This window comes from Channa argus, chromosome 16, assembly GCF_033026475.1.
Source record: "Channa argus isolate prfri chromosome 16, Channa argus male v1.0, whole genome shotgun sequence".
In the NCBI taxonomy this organism is placed as follows: domain Eukaryota; kingdom Metazoa; phylum Chordata; class Actinopteri; order Anabantiformes; family Channidae; genus Channa; species Channa argus.
In genome coordinates this window covers 18,265,314-18,283,081 of record NC_090212.1, presented here as the reverse complement: position 1 = coordinate 18,283,081, position 17,768 = coordinate 18,265,314, and the positions used below count along the sequence as shown (strand labels likewise).

General features: G+C 38.1%; 3 protein-coding genes and 1 long non-coding RNA gene across 5 annotated transcripts; 1 reads left to right on the top strand and 3 right to left on the bottom strand.

Moving 5' to 3' along the window:
- Positions 1–23: 23 nt before the first annotated feature.
- nusap1 (nucleolar and spindle associated protein 1) lies at positions 24–3,479 on the bottom strand. Its single transcript, XM_067478737.1, has 12 exons — positions 3,186–3,479; positions 2,954–3,022; positions 2,678–2,860; positions 2,342–2,507; positions 2,128–2,220; positions 1,867–1,979; positions 1,710–1,760; positions 1,444–1,619; positions 1,034–1,194; positions 832–948; positions 624–735; positions 24–499 (listed from the first exon to the last, which is right to left on the bottom strand). The coding sequence occupies exons 1-12, from the start codon at positions 3,258–3,260 to the stop codon at positions 412–414; spliced, it is 1,404 nt and encodes a 467-aa protein (XP_067334838.1). The 5' UTR covers positions 3,261–3,479; the 3' UTR covers positions 24–411.
- oip5 (opa interacting protein 5) lies at positions 3,439–6,034 on the top strand. Of its 2 annotated transcripts, XM_067478745.1 has the most exons (6): positions 3,439–3,516; positions 3,623–3,936; positions 4,518–4,584; positions 4,806–4,928; positions 5,192–5,273; positions 5,575–6,034. In XM_067478745.1, the coding sequence occupies exons 2-6, from the start codon at positions 3,756–3,758 to the stop codon at positions 5,665–5,667; spliced, it is 546 nt and encodes a 181-aa protein (XP_067334846.1). In that variant the 5' UTR covers positions 3,439–3,516; positions 3,623–3,755; the 3' UTR covers positions 5,668–6,034. The 2 variants fall into 2 exon arrangements, with proteins under 2 accessions (XP_067334846.1, XP_067334845.1); XM_067478744.1 differs by lacking the exon at positions 3,439–3,516 and having other exon boundaries at positions 3,612–3,936.
- On the bottom strand, positions 6,006–10,021 carry LOC137100984 (uncharacterized). The gene is made up of 3 exons (XR_010910974.1): positions 9,892–10,021; positions 9,656–9,804; positions 6,006–9,209 (listed from the first exon to the last, which is right to left on the bottom strand). It is a non-coding gene; the product is annotated as an uncharacterized lncRNA (long non-coding RNA).
- A 736-nt stretch (positions 10,022–10,757) lies between these two features.
- Positions 10,758–17,347, bottom strand: chp1 (calcineurin-like EF-hand protein 1). Its single transcript, XM_067478742.1, has 7 exons — positions 16,930–17,347; positions 15,893–15,965; positions 14,588–14,668; positions 13,851–13,978; positions 13,668–13,729; positions 12,792–12,914; positions 10,758–12,182 (listed from the first exon to the last, which is right to left on the bottom strand). Exons 1-7 carry the CDS (start codon positions 16,994–16,996, stop codon positions 12,129–12,131), a joined length of 588 nt encoding a protein of 195 aa, XP_067334843.1. The 5' UTR covers positions 16,997–17,347; the 3' UTR covers positions 10,758–12,128.
- Between the last annotated feature and the right edge of the window lie 421 nt (positions 17,348–17,768).

Sequence of the window (17,768 nt, the reverse complement as noted above, 5' to 3'; positions counted from 1 at the left end):
GAAGGAGGTAAAATAGCCATGGCCAAAAGAACAGCAATATTTAATTAAAAAATTGAGAATACAAGAACTTTCTTTGCATGGTCTTTTTTATCATTCACAAAATAGTAAAAAAAACTGCAGAGCAACTCAAATTTTTGAAAACAAAATTGCAAGTTTCACATACAGCAAAACATGAACCTTCACACATCAATATCAATTGTTAACCCCCAATCCATCAAACACCCAGGAAGCACATATATGCATTCACTTAGTTACCTGCTTCAACTAATGCATCAAATGTAAAACTTACAGTAGGTCGGCTATGACTAAAAGCTTGTCTACATTCCTTAAAAGACTAAACAAATTAGCTATAGATGAAAAAATATTTACATTTGAACTGGCTGTACAAACATCTAGAAATGCAGTATACTTTTACATCATGACGAGGCCTCTTCTTGCACCAAGCACGGTCTCTTTTTTTTGCCTCCTTTCCTCCATATGTTTTGCTCTCCTGTCCTCTCTAAAATAGTATAAAGAAATATAACAAGTCATGCTTCAAGAGTTTAACTTCTAAGGGAGACACGATTCAATATCTGACAATACTGTAAAAATGTGTGTGGTTTTTTTTTTTTTTTTAAACATACCTGGTTTTGACTTGGCGCTGTTTATAATTTTTCTGATGAGAGTTTGAGATTGTTGATGTGTTTCCTGTTGTTTGTGTGTTTTCTTTTACCTCTCCAAATGGCTTCAGTTTACCTATAAAGCAAAAAAAAAATTCTTTTATTGAAATGGATCTGTTATTGATACTAAAGTATTCTGTGATTAAACAAAGTAACAGAAAATTATTCGTACCCGTATGAGGCTTGTAGGTGAGTGGACGAGACAGACTCGCTTTCAGATCAAAGCTCTGCTTCTTTTGAGTTCCAGGAGTTGTTGTAGCACTTGTGTTGCCAGTGAAAATAAATGGTCCTGTAGAATGGTGGGGATAATAATTAACTCTCTTTATCTAGATCTATCTATCACAAGTTTAGATTTTACTACCATGTGAAGCTACCTGGTGTTTTGGTCGCAGAGAGAGTTGAAGTCTTGACATTGTTGGGCTTCACAGCACCAGCCTGTTTTTGGGGAGTGCTTGAAGTCACACAAGGTGACATGCGTGCAGGTGTCTTCACCAAGGACCTTTTATACTCATTGTCACGAGTGGCTTCTGAGAACCTGCAAACAAAAACATTTAGTTCTTTTTCATATAGGCTTCGCCCTCCAAAGCTGTTGCTATTGGGTTTATCCGCACGCATAAACCCAATAACGACAGCTCTTAGAGGGCAAAGCCTATACTCATATCTGTGGTTACAATACATAACCAACTTTGGTTGGTGTCCCACTAAATACTACTAAGCAAAAGCAATTCCTTAAAAAAAGAAAGTTGGTTACACGTTAAAACTTCAGCTAAGAAGAGTGACTCACCGAACATTGATCCTGCGAGTGGAAATAATAGATGGTCTGAATGAAGCATCGTTCTTTCCAGCAGGTTTTTTTGGAGGAACTTTACTGGCTGAAAGACAAGTGTCTTTGCATTTTTCTTCAGTCACTCCTCTCAGTGGAATTGGGCTGAACATGGAAGCACGACTGTCATTTGCTTTCTGCAGAATAGATATATAAACATTATAAGAATTTATTGAACTTTGGAAATACTAAATATATATGCACAGTACAGAGGTAAAGATACTCACTGCTCGGGTTTTTCCATCAGCTTGCAGCCGTTTAGTTTTGTCTGAAAGAGTCTAAGATTTAAGGAAAGGAAAAACATAACCTGCAAAGTCAGTTTTGCATACGGATATTGCAATTTTTCTGAAAGAAGTCAGCAAAGACAGTTATTCTTTTGAATACCTTTAGTTCTTTCACTGAATTTCTGTATGTGTCCATCTGCTTGGTCTTCCTCTGGACATAGGAATCAATGGATTCCATTTTGTTAAAATGGGCCTCGTGAAGTTTTTTGAAGTCTGCCAAAACAAAACAAAACAAAACAAAAAAAAAACAAAAAAAACAACATACATACACATTAGTGGATATAAGAAAAACAAAAACAGTCCCTTAATATGATGTCTGTATTATTATGCTACAGGTGGAGGTAAAATACAAACAACGTACTAGGAGTGACAGGCTTCAACACTGGCTTGGTTTTCTGCTGAAGCGCTTGATAGCGAGGTATTTTACCAGCTTTGGATACTTTTGGTGCCTTTTCTGGAGAAACGCAAATTATGGTAGAACATGAGGACAAAATCACGGTTAAAGTTAAAAAGCATTAAAACCCATTCTGATTCAGAAAAAAACAGGCTTTTTGCAGCAGAGGAAATCAACAGACCTGTATCCCCATGTCCATCGGTTTCATCCTTGATACCAGGTTGTTGCTCAGTCTCACCGGCCTTCGTCTTCTTTGGGGGCTCAGTTTCAGCTTCGTCAGAACCACAGACAACAGACGCCTTTCTCTTCTTAGCACCCGCACTTGACACAACTACTTCATCACCACCCTAAAGAAACAGTGAATTAATTCTTTCTTCCTCCTGGATGCAGTTTATTAAAAAGGGGGCAAAGCATGCCGAAAAGCAACTGTAAATATATATCAGTGAGGAGTAGGGGATATTAATGCACGAACACATTCTAGGATGCAACCCAGGCTGGATGAGGTGAGGTGTCCTACCTCCGCAGCAACTGATGGATTGGCTTCGCACTCAATCACTGTCGCGGCGTCACAGCTCTTCCCCTTGTTACCGTTGCCTTTCCCTCGACGTGTGTTCACAAACACAGCGGTACTAGGAAGTTCTTCCTTGCAAGTTGCATCTTTATCTTCCTGAGCACGATCTTGTGTTGCAGCTGCATCTTTCTGTCGATGGAAAAACAAACACGACACTGAAAAATAAAACCGACTGGTCTTGCGACGATAAGCCAGCACTGACCAATAGTAACTTAACGTTACCTGCTCTTCTTCAGTCCTTTTTCCTTCATGTTGATAGTGCTGCTTGATCGCTTTCAGGAGCTTGTCTGCCTGTTTTTGAACACATCGCGTTAGCCAGCTTAACCGAGGATAACTACCCGACGTTAACGTTATACAAATGTGGGTAAACGTTTGTGGTTGGTGGTTGATGGTTAGCAATACTAAACACCGTTGGACAAGCCTCAACAAGTTAACCAGCAATCAGTTACGTTACCTTCAAGTTCGCCTTAAGTCCGAGCTCCTTAGCGATGCTCTGCAACTCACTATATTTCTTCGAGTCCAAATCCATATTGGGTCTTGATTGTATCCGTATAGCGAAAAGAAACCAACATGCACACGCCTTGTCTCTCCAGCACTAAGCCGCCTCGCGCCTGGCCGTTAAACCAACTCGGATTCAAAACACAGCCGCGACTGTCGTTTGATTGGCTCCTGGATGGCACCGGATATTCCACGCAGCCAATCAGAGAGACAGATTCCTTTTTACCATTCTATCCATGGTGAAGCGCGAACTCCAGTTAAGCTTGATTCAACAGCCTCGTGTAAAGGTGATCAAAAGCATTATTTTGGCAAACATCGATTTGGTATCTACCCGGTTTATCAAGTTCATATCTACATCCATCTTAACGAATGCCATTTGTCACATTCCTCCAGGTGGTGGCAGTGTAACTCCAAGTGCGGCGCGCCGAGCTACAAGGGAAGAAGAGTGTTTACTTAGCTGTAGCGCAAATTAACAAACGCCACCGCGAAGTTCCCGCAAACAGCCAGCTAGTAAAACTTTGTTAACATGGAATATGATGAAGGCTTCTTAATCCAACGTATCCACGATATGAAACTGCAGGCCACGGCAGCGCTGGTGAAACAGCAGATGACTTTTCACTGTGCACAGTGTAACACTGTCTTGGCGGACTCCGTCGGTGTCTGCGGGGAGATTGGTGTGAACTCTGCGGACTACATCATGTGTCTAAGTAAGATTCATGATGACTGACTAATATTACAATAGCACGTCTGCATGTTTAGAAATTAAATGTCCGCCACGGTGGACTTAGCGAAAGATTTGAGGTAGCGAACACAGTTATTGATGTTATAAGATATTCGCGTTTGTATATAACGGACATTAAGAAATGAGACAAATGACTTTTAAGAGAACCTTTTTCTAAAATCTAAAATCCTAAATCAAGGTTCATGTTTTTAACTTGGTGGACTTTTCCCACACATCTAATGTTCCACCTCGATGATGGAAATAACTTAGTCGGACTGAGATAATAAACTCGGCTGTATGACGAGTAATGCACCTTTATGCTGAACAGATGTATTTGTTTTTGTGAAAATTACTTTGTTTTATCTTTACTTGTAAATTGCAATTGTGATTAGCCAACTTGTTTCTGCTGAATCTCTTTCTTTAGTCCACCATCACTTTTTGTGCCATTAGGAGTAGCACAAGATTTTACACATTACACATTGTTATTATATCTGTTCAGATTGTATGTCCTCAAGCTGCAGCACCTGAAAGATGCACGTGGTGACATTGCAACTTATTTTTCTTCAGGAGTAACCAACGACGTGGCCATCAGTGAAAGAATAGAGTTGGGACATAAAGAGGAAATGGCTAATTGGTAAGTGATTTATTTAAAATAATGTTTTCATGAACAAGGTAAATGGACTGTTTATGGATCAGCTATTTGATACATACACGGAAGTCACATATAAAACAAATGTTGTTGTTTTTTTTACTGTCACCCGCCAGCTACTGACTGTCCTAAAGGAGCCTCCTTTTTATTGAATTTGTTCAATATTTGTGACTCTTTTTGTTGATGCTTCTCCTGTTAACTTCTAGCATCTTCAGTTCTTTAAACTGTCAAGTCTGCTGTAGTACTGTGGGGAAAATTATTCACTCAGCTTCATCACATTTGGCCAATATTCGCTGCCTTTTTCTTCTCCACAAAGCAAACATCAATTGGTAAGTCTTGCTGCTAGTGCTGAGCAGCCAAGCATATTGTGTACAGATTTACTGTTGTCTGGAAAGGCTAAAATTAACTAGGGTTACAAGGGTGTTATCCATTGCAATAACAATTTATTTTAACTCAGAGTAGAGAATGAAACAGCCATTTTAAAGTTTATTTATTTATTTAGCCTGATTCGTCTTCCTTTTTCATTAATGGCTTGCATCCAGAGATTGTAGGCTATATTACTTGAACCTTCCCAATTCCCTTTTTTCCACAGTTACATCCTCAACAACAGCTCAATGGTGAAAGCCTCTACACTCAAATTTGATCTGAAGCCCCTCAGAGATAGCATTAATGAGGTGAGATAAAGAAATATAGCGGAGTGTTTATTCTGACAAACTTGATTAAATACTAATGTGGGCATGGGAGTGAGAATGTTTTCCATGGCTTGGTGTAGAGACCTGATGATCCGTAGTTTGTGTTGCATCATTTTAAACTAAGTGCCCATTAGCCTCAGCAGTCTCCTGAACTCTGCTGGATCAGTTGCCTTTGTATTTGTAGCCATTCTCCAACATGTCAAAACGGAGGAAAAAAAATCTAGCCAGGAATGATAGGTCTTCAAAAATTTAACAAATTTACACTTTATTCTTTACGTTGCAGGTGAGACAAGAGTTTGAAGCACAACTGGATCAGATGTCACAGCTTAAGAGCAGACTGGCTGACAGCAGTGTAACCAGTAAACTGGACAAGTAGCCTGCAGTGTGTATTAGTTATCTCAAGAGATACTGGTGGACAAATCTGACGTTTAGAGAGAGCCATCCCATACTTGTCCCTAGATTTGCATCCAGTCTTTATGCCAAGTGTAAAAAGCTAGATAAATATTTTTTTTTCTTTGTGCCAAAATGTTGAACCATTCCTTTAAGCCTAAAAGTAAGTTACATTAAAGTTTCCCACACTAAACGTAAGATGTGTACTTGAGTGTTTTCTGGCATGTAACTTAAAAACAGGCTACAGCGCGTGTTCCTCACATGATAAGATGATATACTTTGTCATACTCTCTGTGACAACACTCACACATAAACACCCAGCTATCCAGTTGGCACCATGCTGCATTTTTATTGCTGAATTTCTGATACAGATTCTTTTTTCTTTTTTTTGTAATACAAAACCAGACAAGAGGCTCACACGTAATAAGCATGCCTATTTCCTCCTCCTGGAGTGCATAGTTTCTACACAGTACATCTCCTCAATGGAAAACTTAATCAACAAAATGTCATTAATCATCTTACCCAAGTGTTTCTCTTAATAACAAAAGAAAGGTTGATCAATGTTACTCTAGTTGAAGTGTGGCAGTACTGCCAAGGTCATGTTTGACACAACAGAGTGAGAAAAAACATTAAAATTATTCTTTTCTTTTTTTTTTCTTTTTTTTGTGCTGTCCAAGTCTGTAAAAACCACAGCTGATGATTCACAGCTACTTCATCATGCTTGCTGTAGTGTCACACAGCTGACCAAGTTGGTATCACGTTACAGAACATCTGATATTAACATTTCAATATCCTAATTACACTCATTCACATTACAAAGTTGGATTATTGCATGCAATACAGATCATTCATTATTCAGCTAAATCATGCATATATTTTTTTTAACTCAATGTTGCTAGATGCTTACTTGCTTATAAATTGTGATTATAAATCCCCACAAAGAGCAACACAGGGTTTGTAGAACACAGTATTTAAGACAGGATGCTGATGACGGTGCAAGTCAGTACACAGAGAAAGTGCTTTTCAAACAAGTGTCAAGTTCATTCAGTGAGTAGTTTGCAGCCACAGTTACAGAAAGTGTATAGCTTTAAAGAAAGTTGTAGGTTTTGTCGATGTGAAAATGCTACAGGAACGGACATGACTCCCAAAAAAGTGACTAATAGCTACCATAGGCGAAAAGAGGTGGGGGGGGGTCCTTTCTACATGACAATACAAAGTCCTTTTAACACTTGCACCCTGGCATTAAAACTCATGGATTATTGTAGGTTATTGCTTCTAAAACTCAAACGAAATACAATTTAATGGACTAAAATATAATTCTCTAAATCCCGAAAATTATGAGGTATTATGTACAGTACAATACAATGTCTTGGTGAGATCTTAAATCTTAAGAATGAGAAACTATAGATAGATATCAATTAGATCCAAATCTAGGATTAAAGTAGTACTCTTAATATAACATTTTTTTTTCTTTACATAACATTTCTCTACAAGTGTTTGATTACATTATGAGACTTTTTTTTTTTGGGGCTGTTGCTTAATACCTAATTTACTTGATGCTTAATTGCAAGAATACGCTTTGGGACATCTCTTAAGCATCCTTGGAACATACAGCATTGCTTTTGTAAAGCACTAACTTATAAGCATTTATGCCTATGTGAAATGACTAGAATTATTAGTTTATAACTGCACACTCTGATTGTATTATATTTTCATTTCCTTTATACAATATAGACATGGATTAAAATGAGATCTCGCTTTAGTCTAAGGTTTTAGGGCAATGCTGTGTCTAAATAAAACTTATAATTTGTCAATCTATCATCTTTTAATATTTTCTGAAATGGTTTCCACAGTTTTGAGCTCCAACCTTTTTTAGAAATTAGTTTCACTATTCTTCATGAAGCAAGCATTACTACTGGTCATGCATGGCTACTATAATGTTGGCACCACAGTCCCGCTAAATAAGCTAATGCACATGAGTCTATACATATCTTAATGGAAGACATTGGTGATTTTGTTGCTTTCAAACAACTTGTCACTTGTTTATATAATATACAGTTTGGTCAACAACATGACAGTTAAAAGATCAAATATTGCACAAATCCCGGGAAATGTGATTTGTGTGTGTGGTTGTGTGTGTAAATCCTATAAAAATGAACAAATTTGAAGGAATTAGATCAGGGCTTCTTTCAGGTAAGAACAAATTCAAGGTGGGAAGCTGTTACCTCAACTTTAGACACTGATACACCAGATAAAACAGGATGTTTGAAAAGGAATCAATGAATAAATCTGTATCTACAGGCACTATGTAAAATATATTTATATGTGCTTTATGGTTAGAAAACACAGACAAATAGAGCAACCAATGAAAGTTTGGGGGGGGAAAAAAATGCATATATGTGTAAGAGTGAAAAGTACAAAATGGGAGTCAATCAAAGATAAAGGGAAAAGACAAAATAAAGACTATGGAAAACAAAACAGGACTAAACTTTCATAATAAAAGGCCAACTTTAAATATTTTGTCACATATCAGGCATCTGAAGGGGAATAAGGCCAGTTCTTTCTGTCTGCAATTTGTCCTTAAACATGCAGACTTGACAAAACCACTAAATCCAAATCGAAAGGATGCAGTAACAACATGATCCTGAGACTTTCCTCTAAAACAGGTGCATCAGAGATCACAGTTTGGATGAATCAGTGTTTCGTTAAAATGGTCAAACTGAAACATGGATTCATGACAGCATGCATCATGTGCTTGTGGGTTGCTTGGTCTTCTCCAATTCACATGTCAACAACTTCTTTAGCAATGTTACATAAAACTGCTGTGGCACTTGTAAACCAATGAGCTACTTGTACTGATCACACCAATTTTACTCCTGTTGAACTTGTGGCAATGAGGTAGTGCAAAAAACAAAACAAAAAAACACTATGAGTCTAATTTAATCACAGATTTTGATCATTGCTACAGTATCTTGTGTCTTTTTCTTTGTCCCAGAAAACATGAGCAGTTGATTTTTTTTAATTGTCAAACTGCTTTGATCACATTACAGTGAGGGTGGGTTTTTTTGTTGTTTTTTTAAAATACGCATCAGGAGAAATTAGTTACTACATTTACATGCAGACTGATAAGGATTAAACTCAAATCTGACTGAAAAGCCCCAAATCGTGGATAATTTTAGACAAATATAGTCCAGAGACTATCACTTTTCAGCCATTCCATTATGAAGGTCAGACTATCCCAAAATCTTGGAAGATGTCCCCATCGGTGATCAGGCTGCAGAAACAGGACAGGAAAAGAGGTGATTGCTGTGGACGAGAAAGGACTACTGCCTCAGCAACAGCCAGAAGGAGGGCACCCGTGTCCCAAAAAAACCCAAAAGAGGTCAATGATTCTTTTTTCTTTACCTCCACAGGGCTGGATGGTGATGTAAGGGATCTGTTGATGGTACTGGGGCTGATTTGAGGGGAAATGTTCTCGCAGCCCACGCTTCAACTGCTTTCACAACTGCACTAAGTGGAAAATGCATCCTAAAATAAAAATCCAGCGTCATTGTTGTTCAGTGCAGTTGTTTTAACAGTACAGTTCACGTTCATCTGCAGACTATATTTTTATATACTATTATTTTTCTATGGATCAAACCATTAGTCTATAAACTGTCAGAAAATTGTGAGATTATCATAAAGCCCAGCTAACACCGTTTCAACAAACAGTGCAAAACTCAAAGACAATATATTTATATTGATATAAAATAGATAACATCAGTCACAGTGGAAAGTTGCAACTTTTGGTGGCTTTGCTTTAAATACATTTTCTTTCCACAGACTAATCAATTAAATGATAAATCGTTTCATCTCTTCCTGCAGACAAAACCCAGGACCCCCTTTAAACTGAACTGCCAATTTCCAACATGAGCAAAGGCTGCGGGGAAAAGTTTCAACAGACACCGACAGATGGGTGAAGCATGAGCACTGACCTTGGTGTGAGTTGCTTCGAAGTGATGCGGACATATTTCCACTGTTGTTCGCGCTGCGGCTGAACGCAACGGTAAACAAAAGCCAGGGGGCTCCTCCTGTGAGGTGACACATACGGGTCTTCCCAAACTGGACGTATGCCGCCATTGTTCTGTAAAGACAAACCGCACAGGTGAAGGGCACGTTTTCGAAAACCCCATGTCGAAAACATATTCTTCCCTCCGCCGCGCACACACACCACAGAGGAGAGAAGAGGGTCTCCTCGTCCTCTTCTCTGCACACCCTCCGCGCTACGCCATTTTCGCTCTGCTACTACGGGCAAGCGGAAGAGGACGATGATTGGTCCGGAGGCCTGTCAATCAGTTACATCGACTTAATAAAAAACACCCCGGAAGTTTGGCTCCTGACAGTCATCAATCAGTTAGAATTTAACCTGCTGTAGTTAGCATGTGTGCACAAATGATACAAACCTCCCGATTCATGAAGTTCATTTACAAAATATGTCCTGCCATTCATTCATAACAACAGGCCATTTCGGAGTAGATTAAAGTCAGCTGAAGAATCGGATGCGTTATGCGGGCTTGTTGGGTTCTCTGTTGCTCAGTACTGTCATGAGCTAAACCGCAGTGAAAGTTCACTTGCAGAAAAATAATCCACTTTAAAATGATTTGATCATTTATTGAAACAAAACCGTCAGCTTTTTCTCAGCTTTCCTCTAAATTTACTACCGTGTTCATCTGATACCGTAGCGATTGTAAGCATGTTCCGACGCAATAGTAGAAAATGCTTTCATGTTATTTTGACAGATAAAAGTTTATTATGCAGTCTGGACTAAGTAGTCTCTTATTCCTCTAAGGTAACATAATTTAACGCGATGTATGAATGGTATAGCTATAAGAATTATGGCTAAAAGAATTCCTTTCAAGCCTGCACTGGTTGGTGTTTGTGTGTGTGTGTGTGTGTGTGTGTGTGTTGGATTGTTATGCATATAAAAAACATTTTTTTAGTTTAACTCTCTGACCTGCACCCAACAACGACTTTATGCAATTTGTAATAAACACAGATACAAAGGTTAAGAAAAAAAAAAAAAAAGAGGCGGCCACAAATTCTTCCCAGTAAATACTGGCACTTATTTTATTCAATTTAAATTCATAGATCACTTTGATAATACATAGAACATCGTCAAATTAATCATGTCTGACGATCACAATATGATTAATAAAATTGTAGAGTTGGATTTCATGCCTCAACTGATAAGAGGAAGTTTGTGTAATAATGAAATGTTACACTGAAAACGCAAGAATTAGACATTTATGTTACAGTTCATATACAGTAAAATATGTTGACCTTCTGTAAGATCTAATCCATTTCAAAAGTAATCGCAAGACATTAAGCAGTGCATAAATGAACAAGCACATTTTGTCTCAGCCACAGGGAGACTGATTATATATGTAGATGCCATAGCACGATTTTTGGGGGGGTTACCTGTTATAAAAATCAACAAACTGTTCCATGAAGCGGCTGACAATAGACATGACTTTATTAACTCTTGATAAGGGAGAAACCTTTTTGAATGCAGGCCACGATGGCAGTTAAATCCTCGTGATACCTCCCCCCCCAAAACCTTTAGTTGTCAGTAGAGTTGCAGTGGGAAAAATGGATGCTAGTCATAGAGATAGCACAAATTTATATTAAATCTTCATTGTCACCACCACAATTTTTGTTACAAATGACTAAAGAAAATAAGGAGCATCACACTGTAAACTCACTGAATCAGTGATAGTCACTGGCTTTGAAGAAATATCAAACTTACTTTGGTTGCAGTCTAACAACTGAACGAGGTAATCGCAATCTATAAGAAATAGCTACATTAACCCATATGAAACAAAAAAAAACTAAAAACACAAACATGACCACTGATTCTAGTTTACAAAGGAGTGAACCAAAGTCATGGAACTTAAGTGACCCCCCCCCCCCCCCCCAAAAAAAAGAAGTAGTAAGTTGGTGTTAGCATTAATAATACTTCTGAAGTGTAATCATATATCTTATAAGTTTTATTTTTAACCATTGCTTATGAATACAAATGCAGCATAGATAAATATCCATAGACCAGCATGAGTAAAACTCACTGCAATAAATAGCAAAAAGCTTTGCTGTACTGTGCCATAAAAGGATTTTTCTTGTGAAATGTGGACAGCAATGGCACTAACTTTGACCCTCGGAAATCTTTCCAATAAATATGGTTCCATTATTGGGAAAAATACATAATGACATTGCATGAAACAACCAAAGGCACGCAAATTTTCCCTTCGTTTATGGACCAGTGCAAAGGCTGAAACTCAAGATCTATGACATTATTTGCCAAATGCATGATCTGACAGTGTAGTGTGGGCAACAGCAGCCTGCTGAAAAGCTGGATGAGGTTGTGTCCTGAAATAACTGACAAGCTCCCAAAAAAAAAAAAAAAAAAAATACTTAGTGCAAGAACCGGATGCTCATTTTCTGTTCCACATCCACCTTTTCCAAGACCTGAGACAATCAAAGCAGAACAATGTTAAAAATTACAAAAAACTGTTTTACGTTGTTTTCCTGTGATGTTAAATATTAAATGGACGCAACATGACGACACGCCAATGTCACGTTTTTAAATGTTAAAGCTTACAAAACATTAAACTTGCACTTTGTAAAATTACAAAGACAGTATGTGCATATTGAACCCGTTTTAAATGTGATCAATGTGAAACATTTTGAGTTGTTATTACTTCTTCTTATTACTTTCATTTTATGAAAACTGGAGCTTGGATCAACTAAAAATCAATGTATCCTGCAAATCTTGTGCTTTTTAATGGTAACCAAAAACGGACACAATCTGTTTGAACATTCATAGCCGCCCTTAGTGTAAAGTGTATCCTTGAATTATTTTACCCCATGTTTGTGGCCACTGCTAGTCTCTACTTTATGTCCCACTGGGGCACTCAGCGCTATAAATGTACTGCCTTTTATTAAGGGCACCCTTCGAATAGGAATTTATGTTGTCACTAGTCTAGTCTGAATAATTCAGTGTTTAACTTAAAATAATATAGCATAAATCACAGCACAGTAGAGATGTTAGATGACAGATGTAACTGCAAAGCTTGCCTTAATAAATTCATTGAAGGAAATTGAGTTATCTCCGTTTGTATCAGCCTCCTGAATGGTCCTGTCAGCAATGCTGCCAAGTTGTTCATCTGAAATGTTTACACCGACCATCATCCGCAAGACCTGTAAATGATGAATATAAGGTCCCTTTAGGGTTAATGAATACCAGTGGAAAAACAGCTCTGGGTAATTGTTAAATAACAGTATTAATGTTTTCCTAAACAACATAGTGAAACCCAGCGCTACATCCATTTAGCACTTAACACGATCATTTGTAATTATTTCCAGGTAAACAGCAAGTTAATGGCAGCCAGACTTTAATTTAGAAATGATATGCTTATAGATATCAGGAAACACACATTTACTGAAAAATAGACACAACTTTTATATTTAGTGTCTGACAGACTCATGCATCACATGAAACAGGCGACACAAATGTTTTGCGCAAAACAAGAGATCTGTCTGAGTCATTTAATACTGAGCTTATAGCAATTACAGGTCACACAATGTCACTGAAGCCAAAATGGCCCCACAGAGCGACAACAAATAACAGAGGAAACCAAAATACAGGATATTAGACTGTCTGGGAATAATCAACCTGTAATTAAGGTGAGATATAACCTCATCACAGCATAAGGGCAAAGTCTTCTCATTGACATAGAGTCAGATCCCCCCCCTGTACAATAGAAATTGCTCCCTTGTTAAATGTGGACTGAACAATAAGTTCATGCATTAAAATAAATGGATTTCCAAGAAATCTCCAATATTTGAATTATTTACTGTCTGGCTGATTTAATAATTCTATCGAGCTGTTTTCACAGGCTTTAGAGTGACTCAGCGTTGTATTTACTGAATGTGACCAATCCAGCCACTTACCTGCAGCAGCTCATCCCGAGAGATTTTGTCATCTCTGTCTAGGTCATACAGACGGAAAGCAACTAGAAAAATAAAAACATAGAAACAAGTCATAGAATACACAGCAAGCCGACAATATGAAATCTCAAGACTATGATCATCGGCTCCACTTCACATCATTGGGTGACAGAGCTCTACACTCACAGAGCAGCTTGTTTGTTCTGCTGTTAAGAGGTTCGCTGGCAGGGTGATTCTTGTTCTTTTCATTGTCTTCGATTGGTCTGAAGTGAGCCAAAGTCCTCATGAAGCCCCTGAAGTTTACCTGGTCCTCTCTAAGAGACAAATTACAAGAGACAAAATGTGACAAACTAAGACTCTCTGGTTAGCAGACGTAGAATAAACAACCACTTATTCTTTAGTCCTAGTTCAGGTTATTTCTGTGCTCAGAAGAAACAGAAGCGGTGTGGGCGACACAATGAAAACTCCAACTATAACTCAAATACTGTTTTACTGAGTTGAACACACTCCACCTATATGCTCAAGTTATCGTTAGGCAAAGAAGCCAAATCGATGCAAGAAAAGAACGCGTCGGAAACTATTAATAGACACGGGGAAAATTGCAACGCCTACACATCTGACTTTTTGGGATTTTAATGATACATCTGGAAACATCTGGTTTTCAACTTCCAGTCTGATAAAAAAAGAGCCAAACAACTGACAAATATACATACAGACTCAGCGGTGCACGTGAACTCGAGTTTTTTTCTACACAAATTTGGCAGAAAAAAATGAGCTTCTTGGGTCTGCAGCAATGCAGCCACTACTAAAGCATGATGGCTTGGTTCAGCTCTGCGGTGATGGTAGTAACTCAACGCTATAATACACACCCTTGTGAAAAGCAAGATCTCCAAGACTGCAGACCAATAACACTGACAACTTACCCTTCAGGAAAGAAGGCATTGATGATTCTGTCTCCCAAGGGGTTGATAGCCAACTCTGGGATTCTCTGGAAATCTTCTCGACTGAGGAAATATGATCAATTTAAAAATGACAACAAAATAGATCAGATCTTATGAGGTGTGTTCAACATTTTAAAACATTTGGCCTAACTGCAAAAAAACAACAACAGATGATTTAAAAAAAGCCGGAAAGCAAATCGTTAGTCAAGGGTCTTAATTCGTATCAGTCAGTGAAAAGCATCCTGGGTTCATCAGTAGGTAAGGGTAAACTGAGTGTTGTGGCAACTGATGAATGGTCAAAATGTCACCTTGAAAAAGATTGAGGACAAACCTGAATGTGTGCTGTGACTGAAAGCACGAGCACACAAACAGATAGAACCAAGAACTTGTTATGTCAACACAACGCCTTTCATAAGAATGGGTTCTGCAAACCGGTACAGAGATGTTGCTTTGCTTTACTGTTGCAAATTAATTTTTAGCCAAACCAGACAGTTGTGGAAAACTAACTTTTAAGCCAAGGTTTTACCAGCTTTACTAATTTGTTTTGTGCAGACAAAGGACAAAGGTAGACATTCATCGAAAGCCCCAGATAGGTCTCACTCAGGTCTCAACATCAGACTGTGCTTGGACTATCTCTTTCCCCTGAAGATTTCAATAACACTCATTATGACACACATTTTGAAATTTCAAAAGGACTTTATTAATCCGAGGGGGAAATTGCAACAGACTGCTGGTCGACTTGAGTCTTGTGTACACTTGTGTGTAATGTCGATGACAGATGTCCTACTAAACTGTGGCTGCTTTTTGTTATCTAATGGCACTAACCTACAGAATGTTTATTCAGTTGTATAAAACGGTTTTCTGCAAAACTGACCAACACCTAATTTAACATATCCATTAAAAAGTCCCCCTTTCCTTATATCCAGCGTCCTAGACTTGTGTTGTGTGCTCTTAGGTTTAACATCTGAAAATGTGTAAAACCAACCTATCTAAACACACACAGTGGAACAAATGTCAGGGAAATTTCTTCAATAACAATTTACAATGCTGTGAGTAAGGAAATCTAGCATAGCCTACTTGGTCATTTTCGAAATATTTTTGTCTACCGCTGACATTTTGGATCACAGCCCACAGCATCAAAGCTTTTTCCAAATTCAATCGCTTATCTATTCTTATCTATTTAAGTCAATCTGACCTCATTAAGGCAAAATACCTAACAAGTCACATCACCTATAAAGTATTTAATAAGTTTATCTTCTCAATCATGGTTTTGTTAAAGTTGCTTACCTGAGGGTGCCATTTTCACCTTTATCGAGGCTGGTAAAGCGGCTGTATAGACGAGTTATTTGGCTGTGAGAGACTACAAGGGGGACACCAAAGAGGAAAATTAATGGAAGAAGACAGCGGTTCTGTCAAAAATAACCTTTTGCCTAAATAAAATCAATACATCAACAGGTTCATCGATGTACCATTATCCACAGTGGTGAACAAAGTACTCAAATGCTTTACAGAAGTAAAAGTATTCAGACATTAATGTAGAAATACTACAATTATACTGAAGGTCTGCATTAAAAACCCTACTTGGTACACAAGTATTATCGCCAGTTGACTTTAAAAGTCATTAGGTGTTTGAATTGCATACATTTATATGACATTATTAAGGTGTTACCACTGTTGCATCAGTGTGTGATGAGCAGTTAACTGATCTAGTTGCTGGATCTAGTTTGAACTTTACATAGAGTTAGAAATGTCCAGCAACCAACTGGTCATGCCCCAGCAGAGGGTCACAAAATAAATCAGAGGGATAGCAGGCCTGCAGAGCATGTCTCTTGATTAACTGCTCACAACTCAGACATCTGATTGTGACAAAGGGCAAGTACTTGATACTTTTTTAAATAAGGAAAGTTTAAAGCTTCCATTGATCTAACAACAGCTTATCATATAAATGTATTTACACCAACTCTTATTTGGGATAACACGTAACTATAGCTGTAACACAAATGTAGTGGGTAAGGAAATACAATATTTCGTATAATATTTAGTATAATGTAGCACTGAGTGGACATAACATTACTTATGAAACGTTCTAGTACATCTTTACAGTGCTTGACTTAATGTATTTATTAAGATAACTAATTCCGCTTCTAGAAATCAGACGGACCACATCGAGAAGCAGTGATCAGCAGTGATAGTCACACAACAACAGATATGAATAGTGGATTTTTCTTAGGAAATGATATAGTCAAAGTAAGTTAACTAACTTCAATGAATGACATGGTAATGTTTAGGAACAGCATGCAGCTCATTTTCTGGGCGTAACTTACAGCCAGTCTCCTTCTTAATTTCTTCGATTTCTTCCTCTCGGAGTAACGTGGACGCTCTGGATCCCATGGTAAAATGTTATCGGGTGTTATAAAACACGAGCAGATGTGCTAACGGACTTGCGCAACCTCACCAGCTGTGGAAAAAATCTCGATTAATGCCGATGTTCAAGTTAACAAACAAGCTAATGTGGCGAGCTAAAGAGGCTTCGTTCGCTGTAGCCGTTCTTCGCCTAAAGCAGCTGGACACTGTTAAACTGTTAACGCTAAAATTAAGTCCCTTTTCTGATCTTCTAGAGATTATTTTTTTTCCCCCGGTCTGTCCGGTTTTCACGTTACCGACAGATTACAGTGCGGTCGTCTTCCTGTTTATAAAGTGGGCGGTAAGGACGCGAGTCAGGAGGGCAGGCACAACAGACGCCGACTCCCTACCGGCCACAGCCCCGACGTGTTAGGTAGCAGAGTTAGTTGCCTGCTTAAAATTCGAAAGAAATATTTATTGTGCACAACTATTCTTCAATTTAAAGAAGAGTCACAGTGACGCAGTTGCAGAAATACTTTAAATGCATGCAAATTTGTGCGCATGTATAAAAAATTAAATGTAATTAATTAATTAAATTGTGAAATATTTTCAGTCACGCAATGGAAAAGTTACCCGCGCATAGGGGGGGGGGGGGGAGGCATCCTGTTAGGGGCACAGTTTTGACCGTAACACTTTGTCTGGCGTTGAGAATATCTGAAACATTGAAGTGGCATTAACAATGTATCAATAATTACGATCCCACAATATATGCATTGGCGTGAGGTGAAAAAAAGTACTTTTGGTGATTCAAATGTTTTTT